This window comes from Arvicanthis niloticus, chromosome 6 (genome assembly GCF_011762505.2).
Source record: "Arvicanthis niloticus isolate mArvNil1 chromosome 6, mArvNil1.pat.X, whole genome shotgun sequence".
Lineage (NCBI taxonomy): Eukaryota > Metazoa > Chordata > Mammalia > Rodentia > Muridae > Arvicanthis > Arvicanthis niloticus.
In genome coordinates, this window is record NC_047663.1 from 100,496,933 (window position 1) to 100,519,156 (window position 22,224).

At 40.6% G+C, this 22,224-nt stretch overlaps 1 protein-coding gene across 3 annotated transcripts in view; it reads right to left on the minus strand.

Annotated features, from left to right (window-relative positions):
• The window catches only part of Txndc11 (thioredoxin domain containing 11), a 57,141-nt gene that overhangs the window by 26,855 nt on the left and 8,062 nt on the right, over positions 1-22,224 (minus strand). For all 3 annotated transcript variants that reach the window (XM_034504300.2, XM_034504302.2, XM_076937431.1), the window contains exons 3-5: positions 19,915-20,012; positions 13,781-13,910; positions 2,722-2,815 (exon numbers count right to left, since the gene is read on the minus strand). In XM_034504300.2, coding sequence (XP_034360191.1) covers positions 2,722-2,815; positions 13,781-13,910; positions 19,915-20,012 — 322 coding nt within the window. The remainder of the gene's footprint in view (positions 1-2,721; positions 2,816-13,780; positions 13,911-19,914; positions 20,013-22,224) is intronic.

A 22,224-nucleotide genomic window follows, 5' to 3' on the forward strand; every position in this document is an offset into this window, starting at 1 on the left:
CTCACAACCATCTGTAATGAGATCTGATGCCCTCTTCTGGTGTATCTGAAGACAAGTGACAGTGTACTCACATATATAAAAAATAAATAAATTAAAAAAAGAAAGTATGCACACACTTCTCTTATGTGTACCTGTTATTAACAATAAGGAAAATAACTCTCTCCTAAAGTCAGAGGAAAGGGGGAAGTAAATCCGGATGCTCAGGACAAGATTCATCTTAGGTAATCCTTCAAGATATATATATTAAGGAAAAAATAATTCCAAACATGTCGTGTCTTTGTCTTAAGAAAACGGTTCATTAAGCATATGTGGGAACTTAGTCACTTAGGATGAGCAAGTGTAAATCTTAGGTCCTAACACACTGTATATGCAGCAGGATTCTAAGACCTGGCTGTAATCCTAGCACTGTGAGAAACACAGAAAAGGTAAATCCAACCACACATGTCATTAGAGACGTTGTCATGCAACCACTGATCAAATCACCAAGCATATTCATCTTGTATTTCTGAGGTGTCTGGCTTTGTGTGGTTTGTTTTTGTGATACAGAGAAAGAACTCAGGCTCCTGAGCATCCTAGAGGGAAGGTTCTACCAGCTACACCTTTCTTACAGTTTTTGTTTCATTGTTTTGTACTGTCTTGCTGTTTTCCAGGATTGGTCTCAAATGACCCCCACCCCACCCCCACCCTCAGCTTCCTGAGTAGCTAGGACTGTAAATGCCACCAACATGGCTGGCTACAGTAACTTTTGTCCGTCTTCCCCCCCCCCCTGCTTCCGTCGTATCATTTATCCCTGTTTTGTCCTTGTCTAGCTTGAAGGAAGGGGAGGGGAGGGAAGGAAGGCTGCTGTCTTGTATCTGGAAAGGCTTTTCCATCTGAAAAAATCCAAATGAAAAAGCAGTTTAAGATGAATGACTCATTTCTTACTAACATGGCATAGCAGAATGTGAGCAATCAAAACAACATCAAACAACAAACAAGCTTTCTCATGATCCTAAAATAGCCCTTCAGCTCAAGAATTTAAATGCTGCCTTCATTTTAGGGATTACTGGATTCCCTTCATATACAAGTTTACTTATGGTCTTTCATGAAGAGATTTGAATGTGTCCTTCTAAACTTATTTGTGTTTTATTTTTAGAAGTCAAACTTTGAGCCAGACCTAATGATACAGCTCTGCTATCTCAACTCCTTGGCAGGCTGAGGCAGACCAATTGCAAGTTCAAAACCAGCCTGGACAACTTAGTGAGACCTTGTCTCAAAATAAAACCAGTTGGGGATGTAGCTCAGTGAAAGAGTGTGAGACAGAGGGGCCAATCCCTAGAACAGGATTTACTAAGCCCATCATTCACTTGGAGCTCTGCAACTCAAGTCTTTCAAGTAGACAGGACATACTTATATAACAGGTCATTTTCTTCCCCCAGTATCTCCCAGGAAAATCTGAGCAGAGTCAATTCTCTATGCATAAATAAAACCCCTAGACAATGTGCACATTAAATTGGTTAGCCATACAATTGTTTGATATAATGATGATGTACTATTGTAAGGTTTTAAACCTGAAATAATCTAACACCCAGTAAAAAACAGATGGTTAATCTATTGGGATAATGTGGAACAGCACTTAAAGTGATCACTCACTTGGCAAATACCCAGCCACTAGAGAAAAACTCATGCTTCCCACCCCCAGAAACTGAAGTTTAAAAAGACATTCAACAAATTCCTTTATAATTACAGTCATAGATGCATCCATGAGTTGTGTAAGTACTAGGGAGAAACAACAAGAACAATTTAGGTTCAGGGAGGGGCTCATTGGGCACTGATTGGAAAGTGGTACTTGAGCAGGACCCTGAGTGGTAAGAGTCTAACAGGCTCAGGGCTGTTCTGCCTTCTAGAGAGGACTAATATTTGCAAGGTATCTTGGGAAGAAGAGGGCAGAGACTAAAAATAGCTAAGTGCCCATTGTCTAGTCCAGATGTGAGTGAAGCACCACCACGGTAACAAAAGAATCAAAGACAAGTGAGTTGATGCATGTATTCAACAGAACTGACAGACAGACTCGGCCATGACCTTGAGGGAACACAAAGCAATATGGAAAGAGGAAGAGGATATGGGATTAGCACACAGATGTGCAGTGTGAAGAGTGAGTCTGACGCAGGCTCATGATGTACTGTGGCATACCTGTGACCTTTGGAAACCACCCTGTGAAGGAAGGGGCCTGAGTTATATGGCATAGCATAGACAACTATTGACTAGGCAAGCACTGAGTCAGATCAAAACCTGTCACTTTACACTAAAAGATGACAACAAAACTTAAAGATGAAACTTAAAACACAACATGGTTTATCATCAGAGGGTCAAACTCTATTTATATAATAATATGCTATATCTAATAAACAATAGATCTGATTATTTTATTAATTTATTTATTTTTAAGCAGGGTCTCCCTATGTAGAGCAAACTAGGCTGGAGCCCACAGAGATCCACCTGCCTCTGCCTCCCAAGTGCTAGGATTAAAGGCATGCGCCACCATGCCCAGCAAGAGAATATGTGGTACAGTACAATGCTTTATTAATTGAAATTAAACAAGAGGGTTATTTATTAAAAATACATTGAGAAAAGGAACCTAGCAAATTAGAAAACATAACCATAAAGACAAATATGCCAAAACATATAGAAATTAGTACATCTCTATTTAATGTGCAATGTCTTAATACAAATTCATTTTACCTTTCTTTAAAGAATGCAGTGCTGAGGTGAAGAAGGTCAAGTAACCAGGAGGCTGGGGTGAGCCACTGAATTCAAAGTAGCCAAGTACTCCAGGCTGCAGGGACAAGAGTACAATTAGGTGACAGAGGCATCGTCAGCCATATGAACAGCTGCTATCTTAAGTATATGAAAACGCGTGATGCCAGGCATGGACGGTGAATACATTACCTCATTTCATTTTCTAAATCTGACTCCTGAGGAAGGCTGTGTGTGGGCTGTGGTGAACTTCCTCTCCATTTAGCCAGCCCCTGGGGTGAGGGAAGGAGTGGAGCAGCCTTCCCACTGTGCTCCTCCCTCCCTAAGCAGATCTTCCCACTTCTGTTGGCAGCACAGAGCCCTGGCAGCCAAACCTACAGGTTCAGATTCTCATTCCTTATAGCTCTGGGTCTGTCGTGTCGGTATTAGCCAGTACTCTGGGTCTGTCGTGTCGGTATTAACCAGTACTCTGGGTCTGTCGTGTCAGTATTAACCAGTACTCTGAGTCTGTCGTGTTGGTATTAACCAGTACTCTGGGTCTGTTGTGTCGGTATTAGCCAGTACTCTGGTTATATCATACCAGCAGCATCACTGTACCTTTCTCGGGCTTCTCTTTCAGCCACTTCCTCTCTAAGTTTACTTTCTCCCTTCAGTAGAACCCAGGTTCTATTTGACTGGCCTCACCTGTAACCTGGTCCCTTCTTTTTTCCACATCCAATACCACTGAGTGCAAGGCCCTCTCTGGTCAAGTTAGCTACAAAGAACTCCTTTTCCACTATGCTCAAACTCAATGCCATCTGCTTAATCTACTCCTCTACTTTTAGCACAGAATAGCCCTTCAACATGCCAAAACAATTAGCTGTTCCCCACCACACATCTGCTTTGCTGCTGTCTTTGAAGGTGCCATGGCATCCCTGTTTGGGTTGGTTCTGTGGTAATTACATCTGTCTAAAGACCCTAGCAATTATGAGATCCTCAAGGAATGAATGAACGAGCTAGAGTCAGAAGATTTAAGCTCAAGCCCAGGCTCCAGGTGCTAAATGCATGACCTTGGGGTGATCATGTAAGCAATGGTTCTTACTGGAAGCAGTGTGAATTCTTCACACAGTAACAGTGAAGGGAGAGCCCATAGTCATGGGCATTAGTCTGATGTAGATGAGCCCTTCAGCCCGAGTCCCTCAGCACGATGCTCTTACAGGTAACTAGAAAGGTAGATTCTTGAGACAAAACTGGATTCAAAGATTTGAAACAAAAATTTCATATGTTGATAATATTTAAAACCAATATTAACCAGTCATGGTGGCTCAAGCCCATAATTCCAGCCTTCAGAAAGCAGACAGTATGCCAGCCTGTTCTACATAGTATATTTGAAGGCAACCAGGGTCACACAGTAAAACCTTCTCACAAAAAAATAAGTAAAAATAAAATTAAAAAGCAAAGAAAAGGCACAGCATGGTGGTAAATACAGGAAGATAAAGAGTTCCAAGTTGCCCTTTTTAAAAGATTATTTATTATATGTATATAAATGAGTACACTGTAACTGCCTTCAGTCACACCAGAAGAGGGCATCAGATCCCATTACAAATAGTTGTGAGCCACCATGTGGTTGCTGAAATTGAACTCAGGACCTCTGGAAGAGCAGTCAGTGCTCTTAACCACTGAGCCATTTCTCCAGGCCCAGTTCCAAGTTATTATATATGAGTTTGAGGTTTCCTGGCCTGCAGGAAACCGTTTCAGACAACAAAAAAAATCGTTGTGTCCCCCCCACCCCACCCCCCAAATAGTATGCTGCACGAAGGAGGATGTTTCTGGTCTATACTGAGGATTCTCTTCTTTTCAAGCTCAACTATCTAGTTAACTCTCTAGATTTAATTAAGTCAACTAGACTTTATTCTGGGGAGAAAACCTGAGATGAAATGTTTAATCCTAATATCTAGAAAAATCTAGCAAATAGCCTATTTCTCAAACTGAAGAACTAAGGAAGCTGTTTTTTCACATCATTTGCAGTACTGGGGATGGCACCCAGAGCCTCCTACATGGGTAAAACACACTCTCCCATGTAACACCAGCCCCAGTAAAAAAGCAAATGCGGGGAATGGAGAGATGGCTCAGGGGTTAAGCGCACTGACTGCTCCAGAGGTCCTGAGTTCAATTCCCAGCAACCACATGGTGGCTCACAACCATTTGTAATGGCATCTGATGCTCTCTTCTGGTGTGTCTGAAGACAGCAACAGTGTACTCATATACATAAAATAAATAAATCTTTGAAAAATTCTGGAAACTAAATGGATTTTTGTCTTGCTCCTCCAGCAGGCTTTAAACCAGCCTACAGTGGACTTTAGTGGACTACAGTGGACTATAGTGGACTACAGTGGACTACTACAGTGGACTACTACAGTGGACTACTACAGTGGACTACTACAGTGGACTACAGTGGACTACAGTGGATTTACAGCACAGCACATTCGCCCGCTTAAGATCCCCAGCCACTCCGTAACAGAACAAGCTTTCCTATCAAGAACAAAGGACAACCTAGGAACTTCTAGGAACTGTTAATATTGTACAAAAACAGAAACTAATGTAATGACTCATTTGAACTTTTTAAATTTCTGATCACTCTCCTAAACCAAAGGAATAAAATAGTTCCAACTATTAATAGATGTTCCATGTGAATTTCATTTCTCTTTCCACATCATATTACCTTAGAGAGGTTGATGAAAGTGGACATGTGTATTATGATCCACAGATATCTATGTCTACGCATACATGCAATTACATACGTATAAAATGAACATATACAGAATAAAGCTCAGATTCTCCAAGGAAAATCCCAACTAAATTTTTTTTTCCTAGTTAATTATTTATAATATTTTCGTGCATGTCTATACATGCTGTGGTGATGTTTGGGGGTCAGAAAACAATATTCAGGAGTCAGTTCTCTCTGCTATGTGGGATCAAATTCAGATTGCCAGGCTTGGGGACAAGTGCCTTTCTTTACCAGCTTCCACATTAAACCATTGAAAATGAAAAGCACCTGGACCATGTGTAGTGCCCTCTGAGAACATACAGATACAATTTATTCTTACTACAGCAAGTTTTAGTTTTTGACAGTGGTAGGTATGAAGCCAGGGCTTTTGTGTGTCCTAGGCAAACCCTATACCTCATGTCTACACTCCCAGCTCCACTGCTGCAGCACATACTGTGTGGATGAAGGAACCTCTGCCTTCAGGGGAACTGACATTGAAACTGTCAAGTAAGTAGCCTGAGCAAGGAAATTCACCAAACACTACAATGCAGAACACAGAAAAAAATCATTTTCATTCTTCACTGTCAAAGGAATGAAGAACAGAAGCTTCACACTGTACAAGGTGATTAAATGTTAAGTAAACTCTAAAATGCTACCTATTTAAAACACAACCGCTAAGACAGCAGAGACAGTTCAGCAGTTAAGAGAATACACGGCTCTTGCAGTGGACCTGAGTTCAGTTCCCAGCACCCATGTTGGGCACTTTACAACTGCCTGTAACTCAAGCTCCAGGGCCTCCAACACCCTCTTCTGGCCTCTGAGAGCACCTGTATTTATGTGTATCTACCATCCAATATGCATATAACTAAAAATTTAAAAATTTAAATAAAACTATAAGAGGTATAGTCTATCCTAAGTGCTAACTAAGATAAAATTCTGTGGCTGAGTACTGAGGTGTGAGAACTGCTATGTCTGATAACATAATCTAATATTAATACTTCAAAATAATATAAAGAGGGTAGTAAGGTAAGGTGATAGTTATCTGTTAATTTCTATTGCAGATTGTCTAAGTTATGAAATATCTCTGGTTATGCTATAGGTAAAGCAAAATCTGGAAAGTTCCCCAAACTTGCAATGTCTCTCCAACAGAAGCCATGTCATTACTTAACAAATAACATAAGTTGGCTACACATATCTCAATTCCTTCCACGTCTTGCTTACACCTGAGGCTGAGGAACATATGTACATATAAGCTTTGGTAGACTTCAGCTTTTGTGAGCTTAGCTGTGCCTACGAGCTGGCTTGCAAGAGCCAACTCCAATCCTGTATTTAATGCCCTCACAGATCCCCTGCTGGAGAAGATAGCTAAGGACCTGAACCAACCTGATACTGAGCAGCAGACACCAGGCTTAGGTTCTGGTGATGTCCTGTTGTCTCTTCTTATTCCCAGAGGCTTAACCAACTCCCCAATAAACAAGCCAGCTACCTATCTTTATTTCTTTCTTATTCTTTATTTTTTTTTTTCTTTTGGTTTCTCTCAAAGAAGGTTTCTCTGTGTAGTCCTGGCTATTCTGGAACTCACTCTGTAGACTAGGCTGGCCTCAAACTCAGAGCTCTGCCCACCTCTGCCTCTCAAGTACTAGAATTAAAGGCATGGACCACTACCACCCAGCTACAGCCTACTTCTTGTTCAGCCAACTGACAGTACCATTTGGAGACATAATGAGGACAGTCCTGAAACCTCATCTTCCACTGCCCTTTTTCCTTGACCAAACAATTCCATTCCTTGTTGGAAGCTCTCTACTCTCTCCAGCTTCCTCAGGTCTGGTCTGGTCAGATCACACAAGCTTCATCTTGTCTAGGATCTTTTCCCAGTGAGGACTTCTTATCTTCCAAAACAGCTACACCCTTCCCCTGTTCCTAGATCACTACTCTCACTTCATAGCATTTAAAATCTGAAATTGCCTCATTCCCTAGGGTTGTCCTAACAAATGACCACAAATCGATGGCTCAGAACCACAGTGATCACTTTCTCTGCTCTCTGGAAAATTGGGTCTGTGCCCCGCTTCAAGGCTGAAATGCTCCAGTATCAGCCCCAGTCTTCAAAGTCCTTCCCTCCATACCAGCTGCTATTCCATCACACACCAGTCACCAGATTTAGGATTTCATCCAAAATTTTGAATGATTTAATCATAAGACCCTCGACAGATTACATCTGCCACTTTCTTTTCTTTCCTTTCCTACCCCCTCTTTTTTCCTTTCTTTTTTCAAAGTTGGGGTCTCTCCAAGTAATCCTAGTTTGTCCTAGAACTTGCTATATAGACTATGCTGGCCTAGAACTCACAAAAAGCCACCTGTCTCTATCTCCCAAGTGTCGGGATTAAAGGTGTATACTATCAGGCCCCACAGGCCTTATTTTTAAATAAAGCTACATTGTAAAGTTTCATTCAGACATGTTTATCAGGAGGACATTAATCAGCCTAGTTAGTACCTCTTGTTTGTTTGTTTTCTGGGGCTCCCTTAGCATACCCAGAGGTACTAGGTTCCACCCTAGCAGCTGGGGGTGGTTGCCTGTTTGTTGTCAATCTATGAAGCACAGTCTCTCATGTTCATAATTAGACTTCCACCTCAGAGCTCCTGGCACAGAGCAAACAACATGCATTTGACAAAGCTCCTTCATCAACTTTAGTTTAGCAAAAATCAAGACACAATGAATGATGGGTTATCCTTTGACCCACTTTGTGTGACTTAACTCCGTTCCATGATGTAGACTCTTAGTAGCTGTTTTAGCAAGAAGGCAGAAACCAGCTACTTACAGAAGGTCAGTAAATCCTCAATATCTCCTGCAACACATCTGTTACGGAAGCAGGCACCATTTGCAGAATAGTGTAAATTTTGGCAGATGGCACACACCCTCTAGTGGCCTAATTAATAATTACCTTGCTGTGTTTTTAAAAACTTCCCCCTTTTCCCATACTTTCCTTTTCTGACTTCTATATGTCCGTGAGTGCCTACATGCATGCATGTGAACCACATGCATGCCTGGTGCCTGAAGGGATCAGGTTCCCTGGATCTGGAGGTACCAACAGTTGTGAATCACGAGGAGAATGGAACCTGGGCCCTCTCCTCAGGTTCAGAACAGCCCTGTGCTTTCAACCTCTGAGCCATCTCTCCAGTCCCCATGATATGCCTTTTTTAAAAAAAATTAATAAGATATGTAAATTGATATATATGTACACCTTATTGCTATGTATCTGCATATTTGTAATTTTTATAAAATACTATATAACTGTGATAGAAAATTTTCAGCAATAAAAAGCATCTCATCATTCCTATCGATGCACTTTTACTTACTGGCACTTAAAGCATTTCTGCCTTGATGCTAATTCATTATAAAGCCTTCTTAGTTACGGTAGGCATCATTAACTATGAACCGACAGAAATGCTGTATACTTACTCAACACTCAGACAGACTTGTGAATAAAAGCACTATGATATTAGAAGCCAGGCACTGAAGTTTTTTGGTAAAATCTCAGGTTTTCTCTCACCTAACAATTTGTCAGCACTCTACTTACCTCCACTCCATCCCCACCAAGATTCCTAGGCCTTTTTTCATCCTGCTTAATTTTAAAACAATTTAGTTTATCATAAGAATAAATTAATAGATATATGCTAAATAATTCATCTTAAGTAAATTATAAAAATTCACAAAAAGGTTTAGAAACTATGTTGGCACAAATACAAAATAAAAGTTCTAAATAACAATATTATTGGCATTTGGTAGATAGGCTGTAAGGTAAAAATCAGATGATTTTGGCCATGTGATTTAAAAATAAAGTAGTTGATAGGAAAGCTACCAATACCGGAGAAATGACACCTTGAAAAAACAAAACAACAACAGAACCCCACTAAAATTAGAAGAAATAAAACCAGTGGAAACTTCACATTACTTACTAAGTACTATTCCTTTTTCAGTCAACTTCAAGACCATCAAAATAACTATGACCCACACTCTGACCACATCTGCCTTCTATAGACAAGTGAGCAGGACGGGCTGCCTGAGCTACAGCAGGAGGATCTGGAGGAAGCACAGTCTAATGTGCTTGTGCGGACATGTCTCACTTAAAGCTCTCATCTTCCTCTGTTGTGCCCTGGGAAAGTTCACTGCAGTTCCTAGCTACATATGAGGTTCAAGTTAGTATAATGGTAGTGTTTATCTAGGAAGAAAAGTCTAAGATCCTACAATGTCAAATTTGTGATTATCATACACAGACTACTCTTACTCTGTATGATAAATTCTGACAACTTCGAAACCAGACATAGCAAACTGTTGCTTTAACATGCACTGAGAGCCATGGCCTTGTCCTTTGTTATTATTTCTTAATATTCACAAAAACAAATAAAATTATAGCCAAATTAAAAGGCCAACACCTTCTGAATCTTTCTGTCATGAAAGAAAGAGAGGAAGGAAGGAAGGAAGGAAGGAAGGAAGGAAGGAAGGAAGGAAGGAAGGAAGGAAGGAAGGGAAAGAAAAGAAAGAAAGAAAGAAAGAAAGAAAGAAAGAAAGAAAGAAAGAAAGAAAGGCATTCAGGCGGAAAGAAGGGGATTTTTTTTTAAGTGCCAATAAAGAAACTAAATATTACTGGGCTTGCCTTTAATCCCAGCATGTGGGAGACAAAAGGCATGCACCACCACTCCTGGCTTACCTGGTTTCTTCATTTGTACAGAAGATCTATGTTTTGACCTATAGTGGTCAATCAATAAAACCCATCACTATGACAAATCTAAGAACCCAAGTTTGATTTACAACACGGTAGTTCACAATCACCTATATTTCCAGCCCCAAGAGATCCAGCACCTTCTGGCATGCACAAGTATTGCATATACATGGTACACAGACATACATGCAGATAAAACATTCATATACATTTAAAAAAAAAAAAAAGAAGTCTAACAAAGATGTCACAAACACATATATGCCATTCATAGCTTCTAGGAGGAAGTAGGCTATGTTCAAGATAACAGAAGTCTTTAGATTACTGTAGTGCATCACTTTATGTAAGTAGGTTCCACACTGGTGAGTCTGACAGGAGGGCCATACCAACACTTGGACCATGCCTGATCTCTGAAGATATCACTGAAATGCAAATACCAAGGGTGCAGGAGAAAACACCAAGAATTTTCACACCTTTCTCTTCTTGGTACAGATATACTAGCAACACTGAAGCAACAAATAAAAAGGACTTGTAAAAGGGGCTGGAGAGATGGCTCAGAGGTTAAGATTGTTCTTCCAGAGGGCCTGAGGTCAATTCCTAGCAACCACATGGTGGCTCAAAACCATCTGTAATGGGATCTGATGCTCTCTTCTGGTGTGTCTGAAGACAGCAACAGTGTACTCATATACATAAAATAAATAAATCTTTTTTTTTTTTTTTTTTAAAGGACTTGTAACATCTCTGAATTACTACTTTCTTGTGTGGTCCTAGTTAATTAGAGAAGCTGAGGAAGGAGGATCATCAGAGCCAGTCTGGGCAACACACACCATCATCTCAAAAACATGAGACAAAATAATACTTCCTTGACCAGAAATATGTGAGCCTTCTGAAAAAAAAAAACAAACAAAAAAACAAAAAAAAAAAACAAAACCAAAAAACCCTCTTTGTAACCTTTAAACACCACTGAAGGCAAGAGTATCAGAGGGATTATCTAGCTAAATAATTGTATTTAGAGGGAAAAAAATGTAAGTAAAGCTTAGGTATTAGACTTGATAACGTCATCTGAGCGAGCCCTTTACCTATGACATGTGCCCTCGGTAAGAAATGAAGCAGACTGAGCCAACAACAGAATAAAGCATTTATTCTACAAAACTCATGCCCTTAGTTTCATCCTTGGAGTCCATGATGAAGAAGAGGACTAATGTCCAAAGGTGTCCTATGTGCATGTTGCAAGCCTTTGCCTTCAAATGCACTCATGTGTGACACTGACTCACACACACACAACCATACACAAATGGATTTTTTGTTGTTGTTGGTTTTTTTTTACTTAATTTTTACTTGTTTATCTGTTTTTTGAGAGTCACTCTATGTAGATCAGCCTGCCTCTGCCCTCCTGAGTGCTTAGAGATTTGTTTTATTTAGATTATTAATGAGACAAATAAAGGCTTAAGGAGATTTAATCACCAGCCCAAGGCCACAGAGTTAGGTAGTAGCAGAGTTAAGCTTTGACTTAAGCCTGACATCAGATTTTTCACTAGTTCGGAGAACTACCTCCAGTGACCCAGGTGCTAACTGCCAATCCATAGAGCACCGAGGCAGTAAGACTGCTATGGGTTTGAGGTCAGCTTGGGTTAACTACTAGCCCTACTCTCAAGACTCCCACAAAACACTGCCCCTATATCAAGTCCCCAAAAACCTCAGGAGGTGAAGAATGGGATCACTAGCCCTAGATCAGACTCAACTGTGCTTGGAGCTCAAGGTTAGACTGGGACTCATGAGATCCTACCTCAAAGAAGAAAACTCAGGCAGTGGAGAGAAGATGGCTTAGGAATTAAGAGCACGTGCTATTCTTGCAAAAGATCCAAGTTTGGTCCAAACACCCACATGGTGCTGAAACTCTAGTTCCAGAAAATCCAGTGCCCTCTTCTGGTCTCCAAAGGCACTCACAAATAAGTGACATACACAGACTCACACAAACACACACAAAAATATATTTTTCTAAAAACTATTTTAACCTGACTATGGTGGTACACACCTTTAATCCCAGGGCTCAGAGGGCAAAGGTAGGTGAACCTCTGTGAGTTCCAAGCCAGCCTAGTCTACATTGTGAGTTCCAGGATAGCCTGGAACTGTGTAGAAAGACCCTGTCTCAAAAGAAAAAAATAAAATAAAACCATTTAAATAAATTAATTTTTAAGTTATTTTAAAAGCTAATGAAAATTAAGGTTTAGGTTTCTGTTTTTTAAAATATGTATGCTTTGCTGGCCTAAATTCACTATGTAGAACAGGTTGGCCTAAAAACACGATCTGCCTGCCTCTGTCTCCCAAGTACTAGGATTAAAGGCATACACTACCCCACCCAGCAACCCAAGAGAACAAAATTTTATATTACAATAATAATAATAATTTAAGAGGTATTAAAGCTGGCAACAGGCCCACAGGGGGGAAAAGTCATGTTTTAAACTAAAATATTTTCTGTAACAAAAGGCCTTGACTACAGAGAGTTCCAGAACAGCAGGGACTACCCAGAGAAATACTCTCTCAAAAAAACAAAAACCAAAAAGACTTAAATAAAACAGAAAGGAATATATTTGCAGGTTTTTTGTTATTGCTGTTACTTTGGTTTTTTGATTTGTTTTAAATAAAGATTTGTTTTAGTGGCTGGAGAGATGGCTTAGTGGTTAAGTACACTGGCTGCTCTTCCAGACAATCTGGGTTAATTTCTAGCACCCACTGTGATTCTAGTCCCAGCATAATCCAACACCCTCTTTGTCCTCCTGTGGGCACCAGGCACATATGTGGTGCACAGGCATACAAGCAGGCAAAACACCCATACACACGAAATAAACCCTTAAAAATGATTTTATTATTTATTTATTTATGTGTATGTGTGGAAGCCAGAAGAGGGCTTCAAATACCCTAGAACGGATGTTACAGGAAGCTGTGAGCCACCTGACATAGGTGCTGGGATTGAATGTTGAGTCATCTAGGAGAGGCACCAGTATTCTTAACCACTGAGTAAAACTGACAAGAAAAGCCAGGTCCTCATTGTGCAATATTATAGGGCCACATAATATTCTTAGAAATGAGTAACTGTATAGAAACTCTGAGCTAATTCCATATCCTAGTCAACTGTGAGACAAGTCCAACATCTGTTTAAAATCTCCAAACAAAACAGAGACAAGATTTTGCAAGTATCCTGGTCTTTAAAGCTCACTTAACCAGCTATCCTCATAATTAGAATCTCATGGGGCTCTAACTGCAGCATGAGGTCTCCTAGAACTAGAGTTACAGTCAGCTACAGTCATCTAATGGGTGGAGGGAATTAAACTGGGGTCTCTGAAAGGACAGTACGTGCTGTTAATCCCTAAACCAGCTCTCAAGCCACCAATGTAATTTTTTTAACTGCTGAAATCCAGGATACTTTTTAAAGTATGAAAATGTCACAATGAAACCTACTATCTTGTACAATTAATTAATACACACCAAAATAAAACAAAGTAAACTAAAAACCACTTAATACAAACAATCCAGTCCAACCAAGTACAAAGGACTGGGAGCAGGAGATAAGAAAGATAAGTACCTCATAGTTGGAGAGAAAGTCTAGCAGCTCTGCCTGAGACGGGATGTAGAGAAGCGGCCTCATCACCCGGCGAGCAAACTTCTCAATGTAAACAGCACTCATGGGGCCTTTGTATTCGATTGGTCCAAAACTAGTACCAAAAAATAAATAAATACAAACAATATACCATGCATTAAACCTGTACGTGTAACAAAAGCCATCAACACCATACAATGAAAACATCTTTGCTTTAGCAACTGGTTCAGAGGCAAGCAACCTGCTTTGCCCAGGAGGTGAATGGAGAATCAGCATTTTAGGTGGGAAAGATACAAGCACTTCTATGACATCAATCTTAATCCAGCTGAAAATTAAACTCTATTCTCCAAAAGAAAAATTAGTTCCCATAGTATTTCTACTAAAGAAAAGAAGAAAAGAAGAAAAATGGCTGGCCTTGGAAACTAACCACATAGTAAAGAAATCCAGGATCTTTTTTCTATAATTGTCAACACGTATAGACAGATTCCTTTTATATGAAACTGTGAAATAAACATTGGGCAGTTGACTCTTTGCCTATTAAAGAGTAATTACTAATATTCCCAAAGATACTCAGACAAAGGATCACTAAGTGAACCTGACACCTGTTTGAAGTATTATTACAACAGAACGCAATGACAAGGATAAAGTCAGGAGATGTGTAAATGATCTTCCTTCTGGTCCCTTATGGCTATGCTTTAGGATACAGGTGAAACAGTAACACAGGGAGCCTCCTAACCGAAACAGATTTTCATCTGGCTGCTTCAATATCCTCCTAGACTCATCGAAAGTCTCTCTAGTCTCTCTCAATGGCCTACAATATACACAAATGTTACTGAATGACAGGGGGAGGGACATGTGAAATTCAGCAATTCTACAACCATTCTTTTCTCTACAGAGATTGACACTTACTGTTTACTGTTAACAGCAGTAATGCACAGAGCTCAGGAAAGAATTACATACATGCTGTACTCATGATGGTATAACATAGTTATAAAACCTCAAACACATGTTATAAACACAATTCTTCAGTGAACACTGCAGGATACAACAACAAAGGAATAGAAGGGTACAAAGAAGTAAGCACAGCATTCTACAAGCATGGCTGGGTGACGGGAGTAAGAACTCCATCAACTCAAGGGGCACGGTGCTATACATCTTTAATCCCAGCACTTGGGAGGCTCAGACAGGTGGATAGTTTCAGGTCAACCTGAACTACATAGTGAATTCCAGGACAGCCAGAACTACATAGATGAAAAATATTAATTAAAAAAAATTTTAGTTACCACCAAACCTATCAAATGCCAACAAATTTTAATTTAAAGAAAAAAAATAAGACCAAGTTTGATAGTGGACACCTTTAATCCCAGCACTTGGGAGGCAGAGGCAGGCAGATTTCTGAGTTTAAGGCCAGCCTGGTCTACAAAGTGAGTTTCAGGACAGCCTGGGCTACACAGAGAAACCCTGTCTGGAAAAAAAAAAAAAAATCCCAGCACTCAGAAGGTAGTATGGATACATCTATATCTATATTGTATCTATATCTATACCTGTATCTAAATCTGTATCTGTAATGACAATTCTGGAATTTTTCTTTAAAAAACACAGATTATAAGAATGTGCTTCGTTTTAATCCCAGGTGTGGGGTATGGGGCTGCTTTGTAGCAGCTGACTATGATTTGACCTGTGCTCTAGCAGAGGCACGGTTTTGCCATCTGCAGATAGTTTCTGCGATTGTGTGACATCTGGATTTCTGGGAACTTTTCAGAGGCTACATAGTGCTAGGACCTCTGACAGGCGGGTTTGGTAGTTGTTGGTAGTTTAGAGAGGCTGACTGTGGTTTGCTAGTAGCTGTGGTCAAAGAACAAATGGAAAGAAATTATATTCAGAGGTTTTCCTATTTCTTCCCTCCTTTCTCTCCTTGTTTCTCTCCTATGTTAGGGGTGAACCCAAGGAAATAAAGGGTGGGAGAAAGAAGAACCCACAGAGTAGCAAAGGCAGGCTACACATATCTGTATCTGTATCAAACTTGAGGCCAGCCTGGGCTGTATTAGAACCTGTCTCAAATATACTATGAATGAATGAATGAATGAATGAATGAATCAATGAATCAATGAATTAGATAAAAAAAAAATCAAGAAAGCATCTGATAACATATTTTGTGCAGCAAAATGGGCCAATCCATGTAGAAATCTCATCTGTTTAAGGCCTCAGGCTTTGCTAAGTTTTCCTAGTAAAGTGTCCTAGTGAATTGTAAAAAGCAACAAGATCTCAACATGCAAGTGTACAAGTATTCAATCCCAATTACAGCCATCAGTGTAGGATGAGCTGTCTAGAGCTCCTGGGCACTAACAGGTGGTGAGAACCCATTCCATGTTCCAAACTCTATTTCATCAGCTTTGGGATGGCACCGATACAAACCCCAAAACCTATCCCACAGAGCAGGAAGCTGGTAGTTTAAGTAGCTCAATGATAAAACATTACAGCAGATGGGAGCAACAGCAGCAACAAAATACACAAACAGCAGCATCTGCTCAGCCATGAGCCCAGTGTGACCAGGTGAACACTTTAAGCAGGAAAAGCTTGTGAGAGGCAGGAGTGCCCAGGAGCACACAGCTAAGGGAAGCAATCGTGCATATGCACACGTATAAAACTGGGCCCCAAGACTCTCAGAACATGAAGAGGCTCTTCAGGAAGTGAGTTTCTGTACCTCAGCACTGTTGTCCCAGCACACCGGGTCCTAAGTGATAAACTGAGCAGAGCGGCATCTGAACAGACTTAAGCAGGTAAAGCAGCAGGCTAAGATGATGGTAGGCATTTCAAAGCTCCAGTGCAGAAAACAGGGTATTAGGATAGGCACCCTCCTTCTAAAACAGAATTTCACATAGTAACTGTGATGATAAATAAATAAATAAATAAATAGCCCTCTTGGGGCCACAGGGAGTGGCACTATTAGGACTATGTGGCCTTAGAGTAGGTGTGGCTTTTTTGGAGGAGGTGTGTGACTAAGGGGTGGGCTGTGAGGTCTCAGAAGCTCAAGCCAGTTCTCTTCCTGCTGCCTGTGGATCCAAATGTAGAGCTCTCACTCCTTCTCCAGCACCATGTCTGCCTGGACACTACTATACTTCTGCCAGACAATAATGAACTAAATCTCTGAACCTGTAAAGCAGCCCCAATTAAATGTTTCTCTTTTATAAGAGTTGATGTGGTCATGGAGTCTCTTACACAAACCTTAAGACAGTAGCTCAGATCAGCTTCAGATTCACAACAATCCTCCTGCTTCAGCCTTCACAGTCTCAGTTTAAAGGCATGAAGCACAACACTAGCTTGGACTGTTGATTCTAAAGTCTACAGAAGCTGAGAACACAAACAGCTATGTGCCTCTCAAAATGACCTTCATCTCAATTCAAGGGAATGCTCATTTTAATGTCACAGCAACTGGAACCCATCTCTAGCAGCCTACAGGATTTTAACCACCCCACTGGACAAAGCCAAGGAGTAACACAGGGCCCTTAGTAGGGCAAATGCACCATCTGCTTCAGTACAGTGCTTTCTCCTGACCTCTACAAAGAAGGAACTAGGCCTGCGACGGTCACTGGGACTGTACCTTATATTTAAGAATCCCCACTTGAGCCTTTAAAGCAGAGGAAGAACCTACTGAACAAGAAGCAGAGCAGGGAGATCTGAAACTAATCTAAATGGCTACTAAGAGAAGCTAGCTTGTTCCTTTGATTCCACAAGCACTTCATATACAGTGGAAATTTGAGGGTGGAAAACGTAGTCTTGCCTAAATAATATTAGTTGTTCAGGAAAACACTATGCAGTGCAAACAGTCTATTCCAGAGGTGTGGAACTGGGAAGGAAAAGGATAGAGTCTGTCACTAACAGCTTGCTGATGATTACTATGAATTCCTACTAATGAGACCCAGTAAGTACATGAGAAGGGGAAAGCAAACCCTAAAAATAAAGCTCTCACTAATCAAGTGTTTACCCATTTGGCCTTTCATAGACTTTAAGCCAATCACACTGACTGAAACCTAAATGCCATCTTCTGCCCTAGAAGACTAAGGTTGGAATATCATCAGTTCAAGGCTAGCCTGGGATACAAAATAAGACCACCCCAAAGATTAAGATAAACTGGATGGGGTAGCAGAGCCTTTAATCCCAGCACTTGGAAGGAAGAGGCAGGCTGAGCTCTCTAAGTCCAAGTCCAATCTAGTTGAACACAGTGAGCTCCTGGACAGCCAAGGCTACAGAGAAACCCTGTCTCTAAATAAATAACCCAAAGTCAACTTTTTCAAACATCACTTAACATAGTAGGGTCTCAGTACATCTGCAAAAGCAAACATTAACATAAACACAGCAAAAGAACTAGCTTAAAGCCAAATGTGGTAGCAGATGCCTATTTTCCCAGCACTTGTGAGGGGTTAAGGCAGGACCACTAAGTTCTAGGCCAGCCTAGGCTACAGCATGAGATCCAACAAAGGAAGGTTTGGCAGCACATGCCTTTAACCTCAGCACCAGGGAACAGAAGCCAGCAATCTTTCCAAGTTCCAGACTTCCCTGGTTGATATGGTGAGTTCCAAGCTAGCCAGGACTACATAGTGAGATCCTGTCACTACCCACAAACAAACAAACCAACAAATAGTGAGGTCCTGTCACTACTTCACAAATTAAACAAACAAACTAATGAATAAATGAATGGATGGATGAGCTGGAGATGGCTGAATGGTTAAGAGCACTGTCTAATCTTCCAGAGAACCTGGATTTGACTCCCAGTACCAATATGGTGGCTCAGAACCTCCTACAGCTACAGTTCCAGGAGATCTGCTGCTTTCCTTTTCATCTCCTTAAGCTCTGGTATGCATATAGATCATATGCATATATTAAGCACACACAAAGAATAAATAAATAGGTAATAAAATCAACCTTGGACCTAAGAGAGATGGCTCTACAGTTAAGAGGATGTAACTGCCCTTGCAAAGGACCAGAGTTTGGTTTCCAGCGGCTATGCCTAGCAGCTCACAATTATCTATAACTCCAGCTCCAAGGGCTATGACATTCTGAATTTACATGTGCTCATAACACACAGCCATACACATATACAGATAACTAAAAATAAAGATTAAAAACAAGAACAAGATAGCTTAAAAACCATAGGTAGCTTGTCAGTTTAGGCAAAATAAATGCATCTGGAGAAAAAAAAAAAAGAAAAATCAAGAAAACTTGAGGGTCTCCATCCTTTGCCACTTCAGAAAGAAACGGTACTACATCCCCTCCTTCTTACTGCAAGGCTAGGGACTGAACCCAAGACCTCAGCCATGCTAGGAAATCCCATTACTACTAAATTAATATTCCCAGCTATTTGGTCGAGACCAATCCAGGTTGGCCTCAAATAATCCTCTTGCCTCAGCTTTCCAAGAAGCTTAGATTATTGGCATAGGCACCATGCCTAGCAAAAACTATTACCTTGAGCATAGAACCTCCTACAGCTACAGTTCCAGGAGATCTGCTGCTTTCCTTTTCATCTTCTTAAGCTCTGGTATGCATATAGATCATATGCATATATTAAGCACACACAAAGAATAAATAAATAGATAATAAAGTCAATCTTGGGCCTAAGAGAGATGGCTCTACAGTTAAGAGGATGTAACTGCCTTTGCAAAGGACCAGAGTCCTTTGAGCATGCTACACTACCAGGTTAACAGGCTGAAGGACAGGGTGTATACTTCTGTATTGTGTAACAGTTTTGAGTAGCTAAAATGTACAGCCATACAATGGAGTAGTTCATCTTTTAAAACTAATGCTGTTGCGTACATAAACTGATGTAAGCACACATATGTTCACAGAAGTGAGAGAGAACAATTTCAGAAATAATATTATGTTCTTTCCAATCGCATTTCAGGCTTACAACTAGAGAGCAGACATATGTATTCATAGAAAAGGACAGTCAAAATAGACTGGTTGCACATGGCTAATATAATCATCAAATTCCCTTACTTTTTTTAAACTTATTTTTGCCTATCTGCATTTTCTCAATTTTCCACATTGACTAATACTTTTATATAAAAAAGTTCCCTGATAAACTGATGGATACAAGTGGGACTGGAAACACAAGTCCTTACCTCCGATGATACAGATGTATCACAGGAAAATAGAAGAAATGCTTCTGTTTTCTGCATTTCCCCTGGTTCCACCAACAGTTTATTGCCACAAACAACACCTGCAGAGGCAAAACAGGTTTCATATGACTATGAATAGCAACTCAACAGTTACCAAGACTCACAATTGTAGAAATGGAACTACTTCCTCCTGCCAGAACAGAAGGTATTAAACAAGAAACAAACAAACACTGTTTCAAGCTTTCTAAGGTGACATTTATCACTAAAATAGAACTACTCAGTGGTAGTTCATACTGGTAACCCCAACCCTGGGGCATGGGAATAAGGGGGAGGGGTAGAGTGGAGTGGGGCAGTAAGGAAGCTGAAGGAGGTGAATTACCATGAGTTATACATAGGCTAGCCTGGTCTACAGAGTGAAATCTCAAAAATGAAAAATAGGGAATGAAGAGGTGTCTCAGAAGAGCACTGGTTGCTCTTCCAGAGGACAGGATTTGATTCCCCGCACCAATATGGTGGCTTGAAACTCTCTATAAGTCCAGTAGCTCCAACCCCAGGGTGATCTAGAGCTTTCTCCACGCATGTGATGGACAGACATATGCACAGGCAAAACAGTCATATATATAAAAAGTAATAATAATAAATCCTCCTTTTTTTTTCTTTTAATGAAAAATAACCAGGTATGCTTTTAATCCCAGGACTTGTAAGACAAAAGGAGGCAGATCATAAAGTTTGAAACAAGCCAGGTCAATAAAGCAAATTCCAAACCAGCCAGGACTACATACAAAATTCGTCTCAAAAATAAATACATAAATTTCAAAGAAAGACAAACCCTTCTCCATAGTTCAGCTAGGACTCTTTGAACCTGTTACCAGAGGAAAATCACTTGTTTTTAATGTTAAAATGGATGTGCAATACTTTAAAAGGATTTGACTTTAATTTAATTATTTATTTATTGAGGTAGGATCTCACTATGTAGCCTCGGCTGGCCTGAAGCTTGCAATGAAGACCAGGTTGGTCTTGAACTCTTAGAAATCTTCCTGCCTCAGCCTCCAGAGTACTAGGATTAAAAGCATACACTACCATGCCAAGCTGATGGGAATATTTTAGGTGGGAGTAAGGAGTGTTGTTAAGTGTTAGGCCACTTGCCTAACCTTTGAAAGACCTTGGGTTGAGTCTCACACACACACACACACACACACACACACACACACACCCATGGCATGCTCATAGAGATCGGAGGATAACCTGTCCTTTCATCCTGTGGTCCTAGGGATTGAACTCAGGTCCTTAGGCTTGGTGGCAAATGCCTTTACCTACTGAGCAATCTCTCTAGCCCAATGACTATTTTAAAAAATAATAAAGATAACATTTAGGCCATGTTCTAGAAGGTAGTACTAGAAAGTAAAAACATGAGTTAAATACATATTTACAAGTAGATGTTGAGTATTTAGGGGAAAGTGTCCCAATCTGTTAATAAAAGAATCAGAACAAGTGTCCCCACACTGGCACCTGGAAGCATCAGGACTGTGCGGTTTGGGTACAAGAGGTCCCAGAACTAGCTGCAGAATAGAGTAATTTCCAATTCCCTTGCTCCTGCCCTCCTGACACCATTATTGCCTCTCAAGTGTCACAACCAAATGTCTCCTGTGACCTGAGCTAAGCAGTAGAGCCACCTCAATGTAGGACCTCCTGACTATAGAGGCTGCATCACGTTACAAAATAGCCAAGACAACAGTTATAGACTTTAGGGGTATGTATCAAGTTTTTCATAAGTTATTCAGGGTCAATGAGATGATTCAGTGGGCAAGTGTTTGCTACCCAAGCCTAAGGGTCTGAGTCCCATCCCTGGATCCCACAATAGGAATGAACCAGCTCCCAAAACTGGAACCCTGGGAAGCCTGGGGTAACTGGGCCTGGAGAGATGACTCACAGCACTTCCAGAGGATGCAGTGTGGTGTCTGGCACCCATATGGCAGCTCACAACCATCTGCAACTCCAGTTCCTAGAGATCCAATGCCCTACGGCTTCTGGGAGCACTGCGCATTCATGTGGAAGAACAGCAAGCTCCCTAACCAATAACTTGTCTCCCTGGCCCATGAGAGACCATTTCTAAAGACATTTTGAAAGTAACAATCTTTACCCATGATTGAAGTATCATTTTCTTAAAAATAGGGCATGATTAACTGGGCGTGGTGGCTCATGTCTTTAATCCCAGCTCTCGGGAGGCAAAAGCAGGTGGATCTCTGTAAGTTTGAGGCCAGTCTCAATCCCAGGACAGCCAAGACTATTACACAGAGAAACCCTTTCTTAGAA